Genomic DNA, 18,275 nt, shown 5'->3' on the forward strand with positions numbered 1-18,275 from the left:
GGGTTCGATGCCCGCATAGGTTCAATGTGGTAAACCCATTTGTAGTGTCCCTGACGTGATATTACTTGAATGTTCCTAAAACCGGCGTAAAACTAAACTCACGCTAGCTCACTAACCTTCCTAAGTCAACATAAAAACAGCGAAAGAATAGAACTTCCATAAAATCACTGAAACAGCACCAAACCCATGGTCGAAGGGAGGCAACTCTAATTCAGCCTCGTCCCGTGAAAAGTAAGATGGCTTCCGCCTTGTGTGAGCCGAGAGACGCCAGGTTTCAATGAACAAATTGAGCGAGCGTTCAGCCGTATCCAAGTCATTATATCTCTGTCAACTCGTGATGACACATCCCGTTATATGACTGCAGCTGTGTGTTGTGACTGCAGCTTTGTTGTGAATGCACTGTGTTGTGATTGCAAATAGCGGAACGGCCCATGAAAAAAGTCCACGTGCAATAACATAAGGATGAAATATTAATTCTTTCACCGATCGGGCATGGGCAAAGGGAGGCCAGTTGGGATGATTGTGATAACATATTGTGAGCGTTTGGAAGCGGCCAACAGAGTTGCAGACGACACTGTGATGTCAACAACGCATCACAGAGCTGTTCATATAGTGAACTACAGATTCTCACCACTGATCGATTTCCACACAGTCTTTGAGCGCTCTCGTACACCTGATTGTAATGAGGAGAGGGGTGATGATTTAAATATGATTCCTAAAGCTAAACGCCCGGTGCAGGCCAGTGCTTCGCTCTAACCGCTGCCCAGTATGATCCCAGTGAAGAAGATGCATCGACTTGTGTTGAGGTAAGTACAGAGTAACGGGATAGTTATTTATCGGTGAGGCTTATCACGATTGTTGATGTTCGGCACAATAGGGACATTCCGTGTCCTGCAAGACGAGACCTGTGCTGTTGTACAAAGCGAGCTTAGCTCAGAGATGATCGTAACTTTCCATTCCTTCTCATAAAGTTAAGTTTAAGGTTTAAGGTTGTTCAGGGCACTTGTTTAATTTCATATACCTTCCTTAATAAACATATTTTATATTTTTTTTAAATGCTTGTGATTAAATGCTTTCATTTCGATTTCACACAAGTTCATAGACTCTTTCAGTTTGGCTGAAAAAAAACTTTTTTTCAAATTTTGCTTTAATTTGGATTGCTCTCAGTTTCAAACCTGCTAATTCAGTTTCAAACCTGTCTAAAATGCAAGTTTTTTTTTGTAGTGTTGCTTTAACTTCAGTTGCTGTCACCGGGCATTTTGTTTTTATACTTCACTGTTAATCTGCTATACATGGGACCGCACGTGCAAGAATATGGGAGAAGTTATTTACCAGAAAAGAGTCTCCTGCCACGTGCCCATTGATATTTTTGTTTTTGTGTGTGTTACATTTATTTGTATCGTTATGTATTTTATTTCTGTTGTTGTTGCTTCTGTTGCTGGATAGGATCTTATCAATATGACATTATGTGAGATTTCGCGCTAATAGTTCTCATGTAATTGTACAGCTGATGACGAAATACAAAGTGGCCGTCATGACAACAGTATCACTTGACCAACGTAATTAAGTACTGTGTAGAGATCTAACCTTTAAGCAGATTCCTAAGTCGAAATCTATATACCTTTTTTATACTTCTATACATGTTGACGATCCACATTAAATATTCCAATCTCGATGAAAAAATGGAACAGTATCGAAAAAAATTTGTTTCGGCTTTGCAGAAGTTTCTCACAGTGCCGACCCTCACTCACTCATTCACACATCCACTCACTCACTCCCTGCTTATTACAGTCAAGTACCTGTTCTATTCACAGGTGATCCGTGAAGGTCCCGGGGTAGAATAGGCCATCAGCAACCAATGCTTGCCATAACTGGTGACTATGCATGTCAAAAGAAGCGACTAACGGGTTCGGGTGGTCAGGCTCGCTGACTTGGTTGACACATGTCTTCGGTTCCCAATTGCGCAGATCGATGCTCATGTTGTTGGTCACTGGTTTGTCCAGACCCGATTATTTACAGATCGCCGCCATATAGCTGGAATATTGTTGAGTGCGGCTCAACTCACTTACAGTGCAACATCACATGGCAGTCGTTATCATATGCATGTTTATGACAGTGTACATGTTTTACAAACAATGTTACTTGATGAAATACGAATACAAAATTGAAGCATTGATCTGTGTTGTGGATAAAGAAATATGATATCAGAAAGAACATGGTGTGTTAGGTTACAGTGGATTTTCCTATACCGGATCACACCGGCGTTAATGAAAACCTTGCTGAGCCATATTTGCTCCTCATAACACTGAAATGAATCAAACACCACTTTCAGCCATTTATCTTTGGGTAGCAATATTTCATGGTTGACTTAGGAACTAACATATTTGGCTTGCTTATAGGTATTAGCAACTGTTAAAGATTTGCCGTTAAAGCACTACATAACATAAGCTGTTTGATAGGCACAAAATATGCGGTATTGCTGTTTTTAGGTCACACATGCGTCCTAGAAATGACAACGTTGTCAGTGTGTCCTTGAAGGGCCTAGAGCCCAATGTAAGCAGTGGTTGATTCTGAGCCTTTGTCTAGTCCTTGTACAGTACATGCAAACTATCTTTGTGTTCACTCTAGCAGATGAACACATTGACCAGCCAGTCAGCATCATTGAGGGGCATTTGCAAGTTGGGGCAGTAAGGAAGTATGGCAATATGTGGATAAACAACCTCTTTATTGCCGTGAGAGCGAGCGGTGTTAGAACCTACACCGAAACGTCGCTCATAGCAATTAAGAAAAAACTGTCATCCTTATATTGTCATCCTTCTGCACTGATCAGTCATTTTATACAGCAATTCACATCCATACAAACTTGATTAAAAAACATTCGCAGCCAAATCGAGGGTTAGAAATTAACGCTTTGAGGTAGCAAATTTGTTATTCAAAGTTCTATTTTGCTACTGGAAAAAGACCCCACACAGTAGCAACAACGTGCTACCTGGTGTTTTATAGTGAAACTGCTTACGTTCGTCTGTTAGCCATCATTTTCAGAGGAAAGATTTCCACTTGCGCCCTTTCATTCATAAACGTACCGATATTGGCATTTCAGTTTCCCCCAAAGCTCATCGTGACCTTTCTTGGTCACTTGCGCATCAAACTACTTGCATATACTTGCGACAGAGAACTAGTGAGCTGAGTGCACATGTGCGGGAGTGTAAACTTACTGCTTCGTATGTTTGATAATGGTCATTCATCACTTCCTGAAGCGCACGGGCTATAAAACGACGCTCCTAAAGGGAAAGGTATTATTTTGCACAACTTGATGAGTACCAGTATCCAGGGGTACTTAACACACTGATTATATGATGCACTGTACGCAACAGGGAAAAATGCTACTACACAGGAAGGGAACTTGCTACATATTTTTAAACCAGGCAGCCAGCACTTACTACTTCATAAAACACTGAAATCTTGACACGGCAGATGGGTAGCTGCTGATCATTCCAAGTGATCTAAATGAACTGATAAGATTGCCGTTTGTCAATATTTAGCTACTCTTCCTTTACAGGAAAGGCTGCTTGGAAAATAAACACTACACTTCACAGTAGGGGCAGATTTGAAATGTGGACATGTCCAAGGTTCATGTCATAAGTAATGCGTTTGAGGTTAGCCATGGAGACTGTACTTTTGCATGGATTGTATGTAAGGCGCCATTTTGAAGCATAGTCTTGAATAACGTCAGGTAAGGATTGTAAAGCCCTTGGTGAAGTACAGACTAGTGTTGCATCATCTGAAAGCACACTTGGGACACCTAAGCCATACACTTGAAATGCCACAGTTGCTTTTCTTAGCAGGGTTGTGACATCGTTAATGAACAGAAAGAAAAACTGTAACACTGGTGGTAGGTGCCAATCATGACCTTGTGTTCCTCAGTTAGGTGCCAATCATGACCTTGTGCTCCTCAGTTAGGCGCCAATCGTGACATTGTGTTCCTCAGGCAGTGTGAAGAAGAGTTCATCATGCCATATTGATATGGAAAGCCCTCTCATTGTCAAAGAAGGCTGCGTAAACCACTATGACTAATGCACGTTTTCTATACATGTTGACGATCCCATTAAAAAAATCCAATCTTGATGAAAAAGAACGGTAATCATTGTAATAATTTTCAAAGCAGCATGTACATCATTGATTACACATAAGAACATGAATATACAAAAATCTGGAGATTTTTAGACTAAAAACGAAGAACGGTAATCATTGTAACATTTCACGTGACAGCATGTACAACATTTGCTGCATATAGGAATATGTGTTTACAAAACAATCTGAACATTTTGAGACTTAAGTCCAAATCATGGAAGTCGAAATAAAAATTTAAAAATAACAGAAATCTGTAAATAGCAAAAGGTACCACGTCGGGATCTGTCTCATATATCTGCCAAGTTTTGTTAAATGACAGTGAACTGTTTTTGAGTTGTGCTCCGGAAAACCCAGTCCTACCTTTTGATACTGAGTCAGGATCGTTTCCATGGAAAATGAAACAAAAATAAATGCCTAGAATTCGCAGATAGCAAAATGCATCATTTCGAGATCAAAAACGTGGATCGCGGCGCCTAGGAAACAGGTGTTACGTAAAATGACATACCGCCTGCACGTCATACATAACCCGTTCCAGAAAGCGATCCTAGCCTCTGACGTTTTATGTCTTTGTTGAAATATGGGCGTTATGGTTGGCTTTGCGCGAAGATCGACCTTTAGTCCAGGGCCCGTCGTGTTAAACACTAGTTTCTAGTATGAGTTCACTTCCTTTTTCGAACCCGTGAAGGTCCTGGGGTAGAATAGGCCTTCATCAACCCATGCTTGCCATAAAAGGCGACTATGCTTGTCGTAAGAGGCGACTAACGGGATCGGGTGGTCAGACTAGCTGACTTGGTTGACACATGTCATCGGTTCCCAATTGCGCAGATTGATGCTCATGTTGTTGGTCACTGGATTGTCTGGTCCAGACTCGATTATTTACAGACCGTCGCCATATAGCTTGAATATTGCTAAGTGCGACGTAAAACTAAACTCACTCACTCACTCACTCCTTTTTCGAACTTTCCGTCCAGGTGAGGCCAGCAAAGAAAATCAAAGACGTACTTTAGATTTGCTTGAGTTGCTCAGTGATGCGTTTCAGATTTGCATGTATCTCTCCGGGTACTCATCTATTGCTGGGAGAACGGAGGTAATTTTGAGGTGAGAGTTGATAGGCGGTAGTCCATGCTTGTCGTAATAGGCGAATAAAGGGATCGTGTGGTGAGGTTCGCTGATTTGGTTCACGCACGTCATTGTATCCCAATTGTATAGATCGATGCTCATGCTGCTGATCACCCTATTGCCTAGACCGCTGGACAGATCACTACCATCTAGTTAGAATATTGTCGAGTGTGGCGTAAAACTAAACTCACTCACTCATATCAAAAGTTGCTAGTGTCCTCCAGATTTTATGAATATCAGACATTCGAAAATGTTAATGAGTGCGGCGTTAAACAGCATTCACTCATTCGGTAAGGAGGTCAGCAATGTGGGCGACCCTCTTCCAGTAGGTTCACCTGACATTTGGTTCAATCTCAATGAAATCAGATCCCCCGCGGTTGCTTACACCACATCAAAGACAAAAAGACATCCTTTTAGAAGGTCACGTCTGAACGACCTTTTGCGGACTCTGACCGACCAATGAAATGACTGACAGGAAGCTCAGAAGAACGATGTTTGAAATCAGCTTTCTTGGTTTTTACGGCATAAATGTCAAATAGTTTGATGGAGCTCTTTAAACTGGAAAAAATAAACAGAAGCTTGGTTGGTTGTGTAACGCTACACTCAGCAATATTCCATCTATATGGCGGCGATCTGTAAACAGACAATCCCGTGATCAACAGCATGATCACCGAATTACACAATTCAAACAGAACAACATTTCCCATTGTGTAATTTTTGACAGAACTTTTGTTTCGAAAGTTCATCCCAAGTAATCGAAAGATGGACGGTAGCATTCGTAGTATCTCGTAAAACTCGCTGCTGTCGTTCGGATATCCCATGTTCAGCTTTTCGGGGTTGGAACCGTGAAGATACGGAGTAGAATAGGTCTTCAGCAACCTGTGCTTGTAAGAGGCCACGGGTGGTTGACTCGCTGTCTTGGTTGCCACATGCCATCGGTTTCCAACTGGGCAGGTCGATGCTCATGCTGTTGATCACTGTATTGTCTGGTCAAGACTCGTTTATTTAAAGACAGTCGCCATATAGCTGGTTAATTGCCGAGTGCGGCGTAAAACTAAACTTACTCCCTCAGTCCTAACCCGTGGTGGGATGTCCTCATGGACCAAGGCCCACCTGCACCAAGTAATCTTCAGTATCCCAAGGCCCACCTGCACCAAGCAATCTTCAGTATCTTCAGTATTCAGACGTCAGTGTAGTGGAATGCAACCTGAAGGTGGTTGTACGCAAAGTTCACTTTAGGATAGTCGATTGTTTGGACTTTGACAACGTGATCTGTGACAGTGGGGTAGCCTAGTGGCTAAAACGTTCGCTCGTCACGTCGAAGACCCGGCGTCGATTCCCCACATGGACACAATGTGTGCAGTCCTTTTCTGGTGTCACCGGTCGTTATTTTGCTGGAATATTGCGTAAAAGTACACTCACTCACTCACTCACTCACTCACTCACTCACTCACTCAGCCACTAAGCGATCTTAGCACGACGACGATGTAGCTTCCATTATTCCAAACAACCTCAAGGTAGTCACACAACTTAATAACTTTATGCAACTTGTCCTATGTTCCCTAACGCGATTGTAAGGACAGGGTGATCGTAACTCCCACACTGGCACGATACCTTAGTAGTAGCGCTTATTTTGCTTTTTGGGCAGGCCACCTATGTTTGTTTAGCGATAACAAGAATATCGTTTTAGGGTCGCTCGATAACTGTAAGAAAGATGATGGGCTTTTTATGCGGCCTTATCAACATCCACTGTTGTGGGTGTGGGAGCACTATCTACCAGACGGGTGCCCTATCTGGAACGGACTAGGCGCAGTGCAGGTTGGCGGCTTTGGGATACACTAGAAAAACCACGAAAAATCAGTGATGTTTAAAGGTTTACTGGCAGCATACCCAGATCATATCAGAATTATGGTATGGAACCTGCATATCTTCAAGGGTCACATGTCCCACCAGACAGGCAATGATTCCAGTTGTATGCTGTTCAAATGGGCGTTAGACCCAACCCAGTCACCATGTCAAGTTCATGCCTAGAAGATACGAGCTAGATTAGATGTTGATGAGACTAATGGCTGGTCAGGCTTGCCAAATGTCGCCAGGGTACGGGTACAAGTTCCTTTCAGTGTTTCAAGCTGCTGATCACTGGATTGTCTTGTCTTTGCTCGATTACTTACATGATGAGGACTCATATTTGAAGTTTTTTGGTAAAAAAAACAGCCTTTTCCAGCCCTTCCAATGAAATTCATTTGCTACCGTGATATCTGAATAAGAACGTATGGAATGAATGTTTTCGTTAAAAAATACAGGTTTTCAGGATTTAACTTTTAGGAGTCAGTCGCATCTCCTCTAGTGCTTGAGCGGTGCATGTTTGCTTCAGGAGTGCTTGAGTGGTGCATGTTTGCTTCAACGGTGCTTGAGTGGTGCATGTTTGCTTCAGGAGTGCTTGAGTGGTGCATGTTTGCTTCAGGAGTGCTTGAGTGGTGCATGTTTGCTTCAACGGTGCTTGAGTGGTGGATGTTTGCTTCAATAATGCTTCAGGGGTGCATGTTTGCTTCAATAGTTCTTAAGAAATACTTTCTTGATTCGAAAGTGTTTGAGTGGTGCTTGTCATCCTTAGTTGGATGTTCTATCGATCTCTTGGAGTGTAATGGCCGAGCTGTCTGTGAATCAATAATTGACCAGTAGCACCTGACCGCCTGAAAGGCTACAGCTAAGGCCTTGGGCACGGTGTGAAGTTCAGTTATCCAGAGAAGATGATGTGCCTTGGGGTGGTATGTCTTACGTGCTTGATGGAATCAAATATCGAAAAGCAGCGATAGTGCTGATACACCTTTAACATGTACATACTTTGGGGGATCGAGGGATACGGACTTGCCATGTCGAAGAGAGCTGATCGAGCAAAAGGCGAATATACAGTGGAACCTGTCTAAACCGGCACTCATTGGGACTGAAGAAATAATCCGGTTTGTGCAATGTGTCGGATTGTAGAGATGGTGATAAATGTACAAGCCACAGACGGGACTGAGATGTAACGTCAGTGTTGACAACATACCGGATTGGACAGATGCCGGTTTTGACAGCTTTCACTCTACGTCCTTTAACGAGTTGTATCGTTTGTCAAAATACTTTGGTTCACATCTGTCGGCTGATCACTCACTGTTCGAGAATAATTATGATCTGTCACGATGTTAGGTAGGAAACGTGTGTCTATTTGTCTATATGTCCTTCGAGACAGAGATCCCTATATAGGATGGAAGATGTTCAGCACCTCACTCAGCAATATTTTATAGGTGTCTACAAATACTTGCCCTGTGTGGAATATAAGCTCATGTCATGGGCGGTGGGGTAGCCTAATGGTTAACTCGTCCAGAGGTCACGCAGAAGACCCTAGTCCGATTCCCCACATGGGTGAAGCCCATTCCTGGTGTCCCCCTGCCGTGATATCGATGGAATATTTGCCAAGGGTGTCGTAAAACCATACTCACTCATGTTCACCTAAGCCCGCTAGTCCGCTAGGCTGTTTGGTATTCGTTGCTGGACACTGATAAACAAACCACAGGAAAACGTGATATTCCAAAATATGCATAAGTTTAAATACCTGTCGAGAACTGCTTTGAAAATTGGGAATACAAGTGTCTGAGACTGTCTTCAGTGTGCTTTAACGGTGATCCTGTTGGCCAATGGCGGCGATTGTGTTGGTCAGTGGCGGCGATTGTGTTGACCACAGGTCAATTGTGATTGTGAAGGCCATTGCAGGTGATTGCGTAGGCCATTAAAGGCAGTTGTGAAGACCTGTGAGGGAGCTTGTCAAGGCCAATCATCCTGACAAAGGAGGACAGTGCTTGTCAAGATCGGTGACGATGACATTGGTTATGAGGGACGATGACAGTGCTTGTGAAAGCAGATGACGGTGACATTGGTTATGAGGGACGATGACAGTGCTTGTGAAAGCAGATGACGGTGACATTGGTTATGAGGGACGATGACAGTGCTTGTGAAAGCAGATGACGGTGACATTGGTTATGAGGGACGATGACAGTACTTGTGAAAGCAGATGACGGTGACATTGGTTATGAGGGACGATGACAGTGCTTGTGAAAGCAGATGACGGTGACATTGGTTATGAGGGACGATGACAGTGCTTGTGAAAGCAGATGACGGTGACATTGGTTATGAGGGACGATGACAGTACTTGTGAAAGCAGATGACGGTGACATTGGTTATGAGGGACGATGACAGTACTTGTGAAGGCCAGTGACGGTGACATTGGTTATGAGGGACGATGACAGTACTTGTGAAGGCAGATGACGGTGACATTGGTTATGAGGGACGATGACAGTACTTGTGAAAGCAGATGACGGTGACATTGGTTATGAGGGACGATGACAGTACTTGTGAAAGCAGATGACGGTGACATTGGTTATGAGGGACGATGACAGTACTTGTGAAGGCAGATGACGGTGACATTGGTTATGAGGGACGATGACAGTACTTGTGAAAGCAGATGACGGTGACATTGGTTATGAGGGACGATGACAGTACTTGTGAAGGCCAGTGACGATGACAGTACTTGTGAAGGCCAGTGACGATGTGAACTCTTACCAAGAACTTTAACCATGTGCTTGAAGGCCAGTGACTTAATTGGGGGTCATAGTAGTACAGAAAGCCCGTAGCGTAAGCGGAAATGTTATGGTTGTGGTACGTTGAAACAAGCTACAGCAATAATGTAAGGTGCTGTTAAAAAAGCTGAAAATAATACATTTCGTCTTCGCATTTATCATCTAAACGCACACACAAAATACATACACACGCGCGCGCACGTACGCTTGCACACACACCATCTTGACGGAGGAGACTGTAGCAAAAAAGCTATCTCCCTGTCACGTTTGCATGTGACTACTACCGTGTAACAGGTCCGTTTCACAAAGCTCTCGTAGCGCTACGACTGTCGTAAGTCTACGTTTGAGTACGAAAGGTACGGCAGTCGTTTCGCTAGGATATCTTTGTGAAACGGGGCCTTGTACTGCAGCAGTATTGAAAATGCGTCCCGGCTACACACATCACTCCAGCACGACATATTGCTCCCTTCAATGCGATTTCCAGTCACAAAAAGCGCGTTTTAATACATTACGACTCCCTAACAAAGACATGTAACCTGTCTTAAATCCACCGGCCATGTCAGTTCCCATTCCATCACATGTAAGAAGACACAATCTTCCTTAGATTTCTATAAGCTATGGGTTCCAGGCCAAGGCTCAGGTGCGATTTCCAGCTCGGAAACCTCAATTTTACTGAACGCGCTGAGACATCTGTCCGACTTAGTTGTGAACGACTGGGCTCCTCGTTTCCCATCAATATCAAACGCCACCGGAGACAAATTACGCAAGCTGCTTTCAAACGGATGTGATTTATATGATACATTGGACATGTGCCGTGTGATCTTTTTACTTTACAGCCTAAACCAGACCGTCCTATTGATTACTCGAGCAGCCTATCTATTGTGTACAGGTAGACGGTTTATTATTACAGGTTCACGCTTGTCGATGATATTGGATGTAGTAGGAAAAAGCCGTGTAACTGTTTAATATTACACGGCTGTTCACAGTTACCGTCATGTTGTGGAGTGAAGCTTTCAAGTACTGTGTAAGCATACCAGCGTTGTTCACAGTTATCTTTAATCTTTTCGGTGACCCGTGAAGGTCCCAGGGTAGAATAGGCCTTCATCAACCCATGCTTGCCATAAAAGGTGACTATGCTTGTCGCAAGAGGCGACTAACGGGATCGGGTGGTCAGGCTCGCTCAATTGGTAGACACATGTTACCGATTACCAATTGCGCAGAATGATGCTCATGTTGTTGGTCACTGGATTGACTGGTCCAGACTTGATTATTTACAGACCGCCGCCATAGCTGGACTATTGCTGAGTGCGGCGTAAAACTAAACTCACTCACTCACTCCATTTCTTGAACGATTGAAACGCTCGTGAAGTGTGTGAGAAATGCTTTATTTCAGTATCCTTCAGTAACCTTTAAGCTTGACGACAACATAGGAGTCGTTATTCACGGAATGTTAGGGAAAACGCAAATGTTTTCACGGGAGCAAGAGCGTGTATAATCACATTTTCTCCAGAAACATTTGCATGGTAACACTACTAACGCCGCGAAACGTGATATCAATTACTTTTCCAAACCAATCATGCATCACAAAAATGGAACTCTCCTGGCCATTAACAGAGTCAATGTTGAACCAATTTCCACCTCATTACAAGCAGTCAGAGCCTTGTCACAATCATTTATGTGGAATAAAAACTCCTCTATTCAGTCCATGACATAAAATCCATTTCCTATTACCGTGAATCGATTCAGGCTATTTTGGGGTAATTGTTTTATTTGCCCAGTAGCTAGACGGTTTCTTTCATCTTCAACTTAACAAAATATCACTTTAGATGCTTTTACGCCGAAGTGAAACTGAAAATGTTGTGATATAAACTCTTAGCAAGCACTTTATTTCTCTTGGTTCAAAAGATACAAGCACATGGATTCAGCTCCTATGATCAAACCCTCTGAAGGTTGAGTCATGTACTTTCTCAGACGAGCAAATCAAACAGTCATACTCTTCCACGGACTATGGATTTCAGCACAGGAATGTACTTCAGGGAAAAGTAAACAGATCCATGTCTTAATCGTGTGGATGTGACCGTAATTGAAAGAGACAAATATGACTTACGAGCTTATGTTAGTGAATGAGTTAAGTTTTACACCACACTCAGCAGAATCCTGCCATATGCTGGCAGTCTGTAAATAATCACGTCTAGCCCAGACAATCCTGTGATCAAGAGCATGAGCATCGATCTACGCAAACCTTGATCTATGGGAACCGATAACATGTGTCAACTAAGTCAGGGAGCTCGACCACCCGATCCCATAAGTCGCCTCTAATACCAAGCATGGGTGAAGATCAGTTCTATCCCGGATTTATTCGCGTCTCTTACGGGCATGAAAACTGTGAGTTTTTTTTAAATACACTGAGGTATCAACTGCTCTTTCCAAGCTGGTATTGAACTGTATGATAGGAATTGATTGTCAAAGAAGAGAAGGTAATTTCGTTGAAAACTTTAACTAGTACAGAAGGAAACAGAGATACGGTGCTATCAAATTAGAAATAATATGTTTGATTTGAAACAGCTTTGAATTTGAATTTTTCTTAAGTATTTATGAAACTTTTTATATAGCTGCAGCTTTCAGACGGAACGGAGTGCTGCTTTCCAACATTATTGGACAGAAATGCTCTTAAAATGGTTGTACAGAGTAAACAGGATTATCTTCTCTGAAGCTTGTCTACACTGGAATGGAAACTGAATTGCGTATCGACAACCATTGTGTACAAATACCTTGATATTGACGGAACGCAAATGTCTTTTATGAATACAACCATGCGCTACTTTCATATTAAGGTTCCAGCGATGAAACCGAAAGCAAGCTGCCTGTTGTAGACAGAATCTAACTTTTTGTTTAGGCAAATTAAGAACATGTCAGTGAATAAGTGGTGCTGTTACATTCAAGTCAATACCATATTAAGAAGCTTCTTGTATGAAGATACAAGAATATGGGTATTTCTCTTCGACTGAGGTGTGACAGTGGGGTGTTATCGAAACACCAGTGTGTATTGTTTTTACCTTCAGTCATGGTAATTATTTGTGAGTCTATTTTTTTTTTTAAATATATTAAAAAATGAAGAAGAAAGAAAGAAAATGTCATCACTTCTGCAATGAATAGTGTAGAATCTCTGTCATGATGCTGTGATTTTTAGTCTGAGGCCAAATGCAAGAAATGTGCCTTCTTTTAGATTGTTTCGGCAGCAGTAATAGTGTTATCCAGTAACTGAGGACACCTCCACCCGAAATTCTTCATATGGATCAAGCCACACAATGTATCAGGTTACTAAAGACAAACAAGGTTGAAGTACTGTCCATCTTTACGCGGACCAACTGCACGAGTATTAAGCACTGGTTCAACATGGTCAAGATATGTAGTACAAGGCCGGGTATGTGATATTACCTGATTAAGATAATATCTCCACATTCCGCCCAGGAGTATTTTCTTATGTCCATGATCTTGTCGTGCTGTATAGATGCTGTAATCAATGCTAGGAAGTATACATCGTGCTCTAATATTGTTTTACAGCTATGATGTGGCTTTGCTTCGTGCTGTAATGTCATTGAACATCATACTTTAATCTTGTTGCAGTTTGTACTCGAAATGTGTGCGTTTTCATTTTCTAATCTTGCTGAATTTCGGGCTGTAATCCTACTGCATTTCGTGTTGTGGAATGTCATTTTCGGGCATATTGTGTTCTAATTTGTCTGTATTCTGTACTATAACCTTCCCGCATTTCGCGCTCAAATCTTGCTGCTCATCGAGCTCTAATCTTGCTGTGTTTCGTGCTGTAACCTTGCTGTAAAATATTTTGTGATCTAACCTTGCTATGATGTTGATGTATTTAGTGATGTAGGTGCTGTTTCTTGCGAAGTGCTTAAACTTTGACAAGATGCCTTGTGTAACAAGGCTTTCAGTGCGCAATACAACCTTATAGGAAATTGATTTCGTGTAACGTTTCAAGTCTACATGCACTGCGATACCATCGCCAAACAATCCGGTAGATCCGAGAGAATGTTAATCGGAAACTCTTCGACTTTAATTTTAGCATGTGGGTAAATGAATCATGTCTTGTGAAATAAGACCCAAATGGCCTTCTTATTAGAAGTTCAAGTTCAAATCAAGTTCGAAACGCAGAAATAGGCTGGAGTGACATTGTGTCCGTCTCATGCATTTATAGTGCTTCTGGCTTAATACTGTATACAAGATCGCTTCAATACTCAGACCAACATCAGACGTGATCGACAGCCATGCGGATTACTAGTAAGCCCATTCTGATATCCCGTCAATTTAGAATTGGGTAGCCAGCATGGATAGAAATTAAACTCCCTTCGCTGTCAGTTACGACTATTTCGCCAGCGCTTTTGCGTGCATAGTTGTCTTTCACTATCCCCAGTGGTGTCATCGGACATCTCATTTCACCAAGTGACAGCTAGAATTCTCACCTCTCCATCTGGTATATCTGGAAAAGCCCAATCTCTATGTCTTTCGACGTAATATCAATGGAATATTGTAAAATGTTGTATATAAATACATGTTGTTTTTTATATTTAATGTGTAATGAACTTTATTTCTCATAGCTAATATACATCATATACATCAAACAGAGATACTTATACGTTTCATTCTGATAACCTTGACCTTACGTTTCAGGCGCATGGGCGTCACCTCCACCTACAACTTCCTGGTTATGTGTATCTGCGTGTGCCTAACAGTGTATGCCGTGTGCTACTTCCGGGTAGGTAAACCTAAACACACATCGCCGGAAGTTGGCCTGAAGACAAACAGGACCTACAAAATGATTCACCTTCATTCCTTCCCGTGGTATTACGAGCTACAAATGGGAGAGAAACATTTTGAGGGATGTCCAGTCAGCACATGTGTATACGCGGATAAGCCAGAAACAATTCCCGAAAGCGACGCCATCTTGTTTTTCACAGACCACCAGGCCGGGAACTCACCGCCGGAGAAGTCTCCTGGACAAATCTGGATCTTCTTCTCAGTAGAGAGTCCAATTCATTCCGGTAACTCTGGTTTTGGTGGTCCATTGTGGGAGGGAAAGTTCAACTGGACAATGAGCTACCGCCTTGATTCGGACATTAAATTTGGCTACGGGGATGTCGTGCCTGGTGGGATCACTGAAACTAAAGATTATGTTGCCATAGCTTCGAGAAAGAAGAAACTCGTAGCATGGTTTGTTAGCAACTGCAATACCCAAAGCCAGAGGATGAAATATGTGAAGAAGCTACAAGATTACATCCAAGTAGACATATACGGCCATTGTGGAAAGTTAAAATGTGAGCGTGAGAGGTCTGCAGAGTGTATGAAGATGCTTGAACAAGATTATAAGTTTTATTTATCTTTCGAAAATTCTTTATGCCAAGACTACGTCACCGAAAAATTATTGAAAACACTGAAAACCGACATTGTGCCTGTCGCAAGAGGTCGGGCCAACTATTCTGCCTTGTTGCCTTTGTCAAAGATGGCCATCATCACTGATGACTACGCATCGGTGAGAGAGTTAGCGGAATACCTTCAATATCTGGCTAACAATGTGGACGAATATGTGTCCTATCTCAAGTGGAAGGATTCTTATCATATTGTCGAGCCACAACCCTTTCCCCATTGCTTGTTATGCGAACGAGTTCATCAACCATTACAGTGGTCCAATGTCTACCAGAACGTTGCAGACTGGTGGGGAAGGGGGCGATGCAGTGAAGCTAAAGACGTCAGTGCTTGATGCAGATGCAATTACGTGTACCGACCTGTTTTATTTTCTGTCTGGGAAATGTTTGAGAGAAATGGTGATCAGAAGCTTCTGGGAGCTATTCATTATGATATATCTAACCCAGAAGCACAAACGTCAATAGTCATTTTACCCGGAGGGATCTGTTTATTGTACCTGTGGTAATTTTATAAAGGGATCGGGCCGCTACAGGTCCAAAGTAATCAGTTGCATGTGGCTTTGCGGGGAGATTAATATCACACAGAATCCACAATTTGATAACGAAAGCGCCTCTAGACAGGAAAGTGGTTTATTCTCATATATGCGGATTGGAATAATTATAGTCAAAGTTTGCCCTATATGTTCAGCTCTAAACGTCATGTAATCATCTAGAGCGAGACTTAATGGCAATCCCAATCCTTCTTACTTGTATCTCACAACTGTTGTTGCCGATGCTTTTTCCTCTTCAATTCTGTCAAAAGTTAACACTGCTATTGAATTTCTTTAAATTTTTTTTTATGAAAAGATAATTATATATATGGACTGGACGTACTTCTGTTTTTCGTTTCCCTAAAATACTGCATGACTCATTTGTCCGTGGACTCTGTACCGAGTCTCCCGTGCTAAATACATATTGCAGAATTTTAAATGTTTTACTGATAGTTGATATATACAGGGATGAGAAATTTCCGCGGATCCGCGGAAATCCGCGTTTTTTTACATCCCCAGGGTCATTTTTCTGAAACGTCTAAATATATATACAGTGTTAATATTGATTTTAGAAGCCATATTTAGTGTGTAAAATGCCAAAATCCCAGGAGCTTCAGGGGGCCTTCGCCCCCCTGGGCCCCCGACCAGGCTCCGCCCTGGACCTGGCTGGGGGCCGGTGGCCCCCAGACCCCCGACTAGTTTTCAGCTGTAAATGAAAATTTCCATTCTCATCCCTGTATATACATTAGCAAAGAATCAGAACTAGGCATATCATATTAGCTAGTTCATATTAAAGGTACCCATCAAGCACTACGTCCATGCGCTGCTTAATTCCAAGACGAGGCATTTACTTATTGTGCACTTCCCAAAGCCAGTGTTTTGTTCCGAGTTGTGGCTTTAACCCAGATGCATCGTGGCGCACTGAGGTTTAGGTTCTATTTCAGGTCTTCCAGACGTTTGAGACCCGTGAAGTTCCAGGGGTAGAATAGGCCTTCAGCAGCCCATGCTTGTCATAAAAGGCGACTGTGCTTGTCGTAAGAGGCGACTAACGGAATCGGGTGGTCAGGCTCGCTGACTTGGTTGACACATGTCATCGGTTCCCAATTGGGTAGACCGATGCTCATGTTTTTGATCACTGGAATGTCTGGTCTAAACTCGATTATTTACAGACCGCCGCCATATAGCTGGAATATTGTTGGGTGCGGCGTAAAACTAAACTCACTCCAGGCGTTTGAATCTGTCCATAAAACAAAAAACATTTGATATAATACTATTTTGTCGAGCAACCTCTCCAAAGCATCTCACGAAACCAAAATGTTGAAGAAGCTTCGACAGAATATAATTATATATAATTGTGACACTTTGTCAAAATGTGACCAGGCAACAGTGATTCAAACAGGACCAGCGACCACCACCGTGGAAAGCCTTCTTACAACCTTAAAGATAGCTTGGGACCTGTACCCACCAAAAATCCCCCCCAAAATCTCCACAACATTGTAGTCACACATATAGTCAATCATGATTTTGTATGGCCAATATATTTTTTGAATGTTTAGGTGAGTGATGTACACATGTGTATTACCAGTTTTATTTCTATTGTTTTCGTGTTTGATTTGATGATATTTTGGAAAAAGCATTTGTCTCCGCAGCTTGTCCATTGCAATTGTCCAGTCCCCAACCAATTGATCACATATCTGACCCACTCAGGACACACTCGATTTTTTTACAGACCGCCGCCATGTAGCAGGAATATTGCTGACTGCGGTGAAAAACTAGACCCATTAGTACTACTTCATGATGTTCCATGGATGTTGGAGACCTACACAGCATTGCCTTAATACCGCTGGTCAACCTTCTGAGCCTGTGCAATACGTTCTATATATACTTGATGCTATGGTATCTTTCTAAGTACCCTGTGTCAAAGCATATTCCTACGAAGCATTTTCGTTTTCACAGTTCTTTCATGGTCAACACGATTGATACTATATGATACCGTATATGTTATTTTGTGGAAGTAGAATCACATATTCTATGCAAGAGATATTTCTGAATAAAGAGCACAATATTCATGAATCCTCATGTTTGTTTTTAATGGAGTGAAAAATTGAATGCATGAATTCATACAAACCGGTGATAGTGCTGGAATGTTGCTAAAGCGGCATAAAACATAACTCATTCAGTAACTCTTTACAGACTCCAGGAACCAGGAAGTGGCCTTGTGTCTGAAAGAACTGTACTGTACTTTGTAAATGCACCCGCGCTTCACAATTCGTTCTCGTTTGACACATTAATGCCTTCAATGTTTTCAATACCAGCCTGTACATATGACCACGATAATTAAAGCGCACCAATGACATGTAACTTGTCTATATTCACCGTCCATGTCACAATGGATCATATGTAAGAGAAGCCACTATCTCTTCATCTGATATCCATAA

General features: G+C 42.3%; 1 protein-coding gene across 2 annotated transcripts; it reads left to right on the forward strand.

Moving 5' to 3' along the window:
* The first annotated feature begins 219 nt into the window (after positions 1-219).
* On the forward strand, positions 220-17,910 carry LOC137261142 (alpha-(1,3)-fucosyltransferase C-like). Of its 2 annotated transcripts, XR_010954841.1 has the most exons (3): positions 220-806; positions 14,556-15,706; positions 17,567-17,910. XR_010954841.1 is itself a non-coding variant. In XM_067798840.1 (2 exons), exons 1-2 carry the CDS (start codon positions 769-771, stop codon positions 15,640-15,642), a joined length of 1,125 nt encoding a protein of 374 aa, XP_067654941.1. In that variant the 5' UTR covers positions 220-768; the 3' UTR covers positions 15,643-17,910. The 2 variants fall into 2 exon arrangements, 1 of the variants encoding a protein (XP_067654941.1); XM_067798840.1 differs by having other exon boundaries at positions 14,556-17,910.
* The last annotated feature ends 365 nt before the right edge of the window (positions 17,911-18,275 follow it).

This window comes from Haliotis asinina, chromosome 14 (genome assembly GCF_037392515.1).
Source record: "Haliotis asinina isolate JCU_RB_2024 chromosome 14, JCU_Hal_asi_v2, whole genome shotgun sequence".
Classification (NCBI taxonomy): Eukaryota; Metazoa; Mollusca; class Gastropoda; order Lepetellida; family Haliotidae; genus Haliotis; species Haliotis asinina.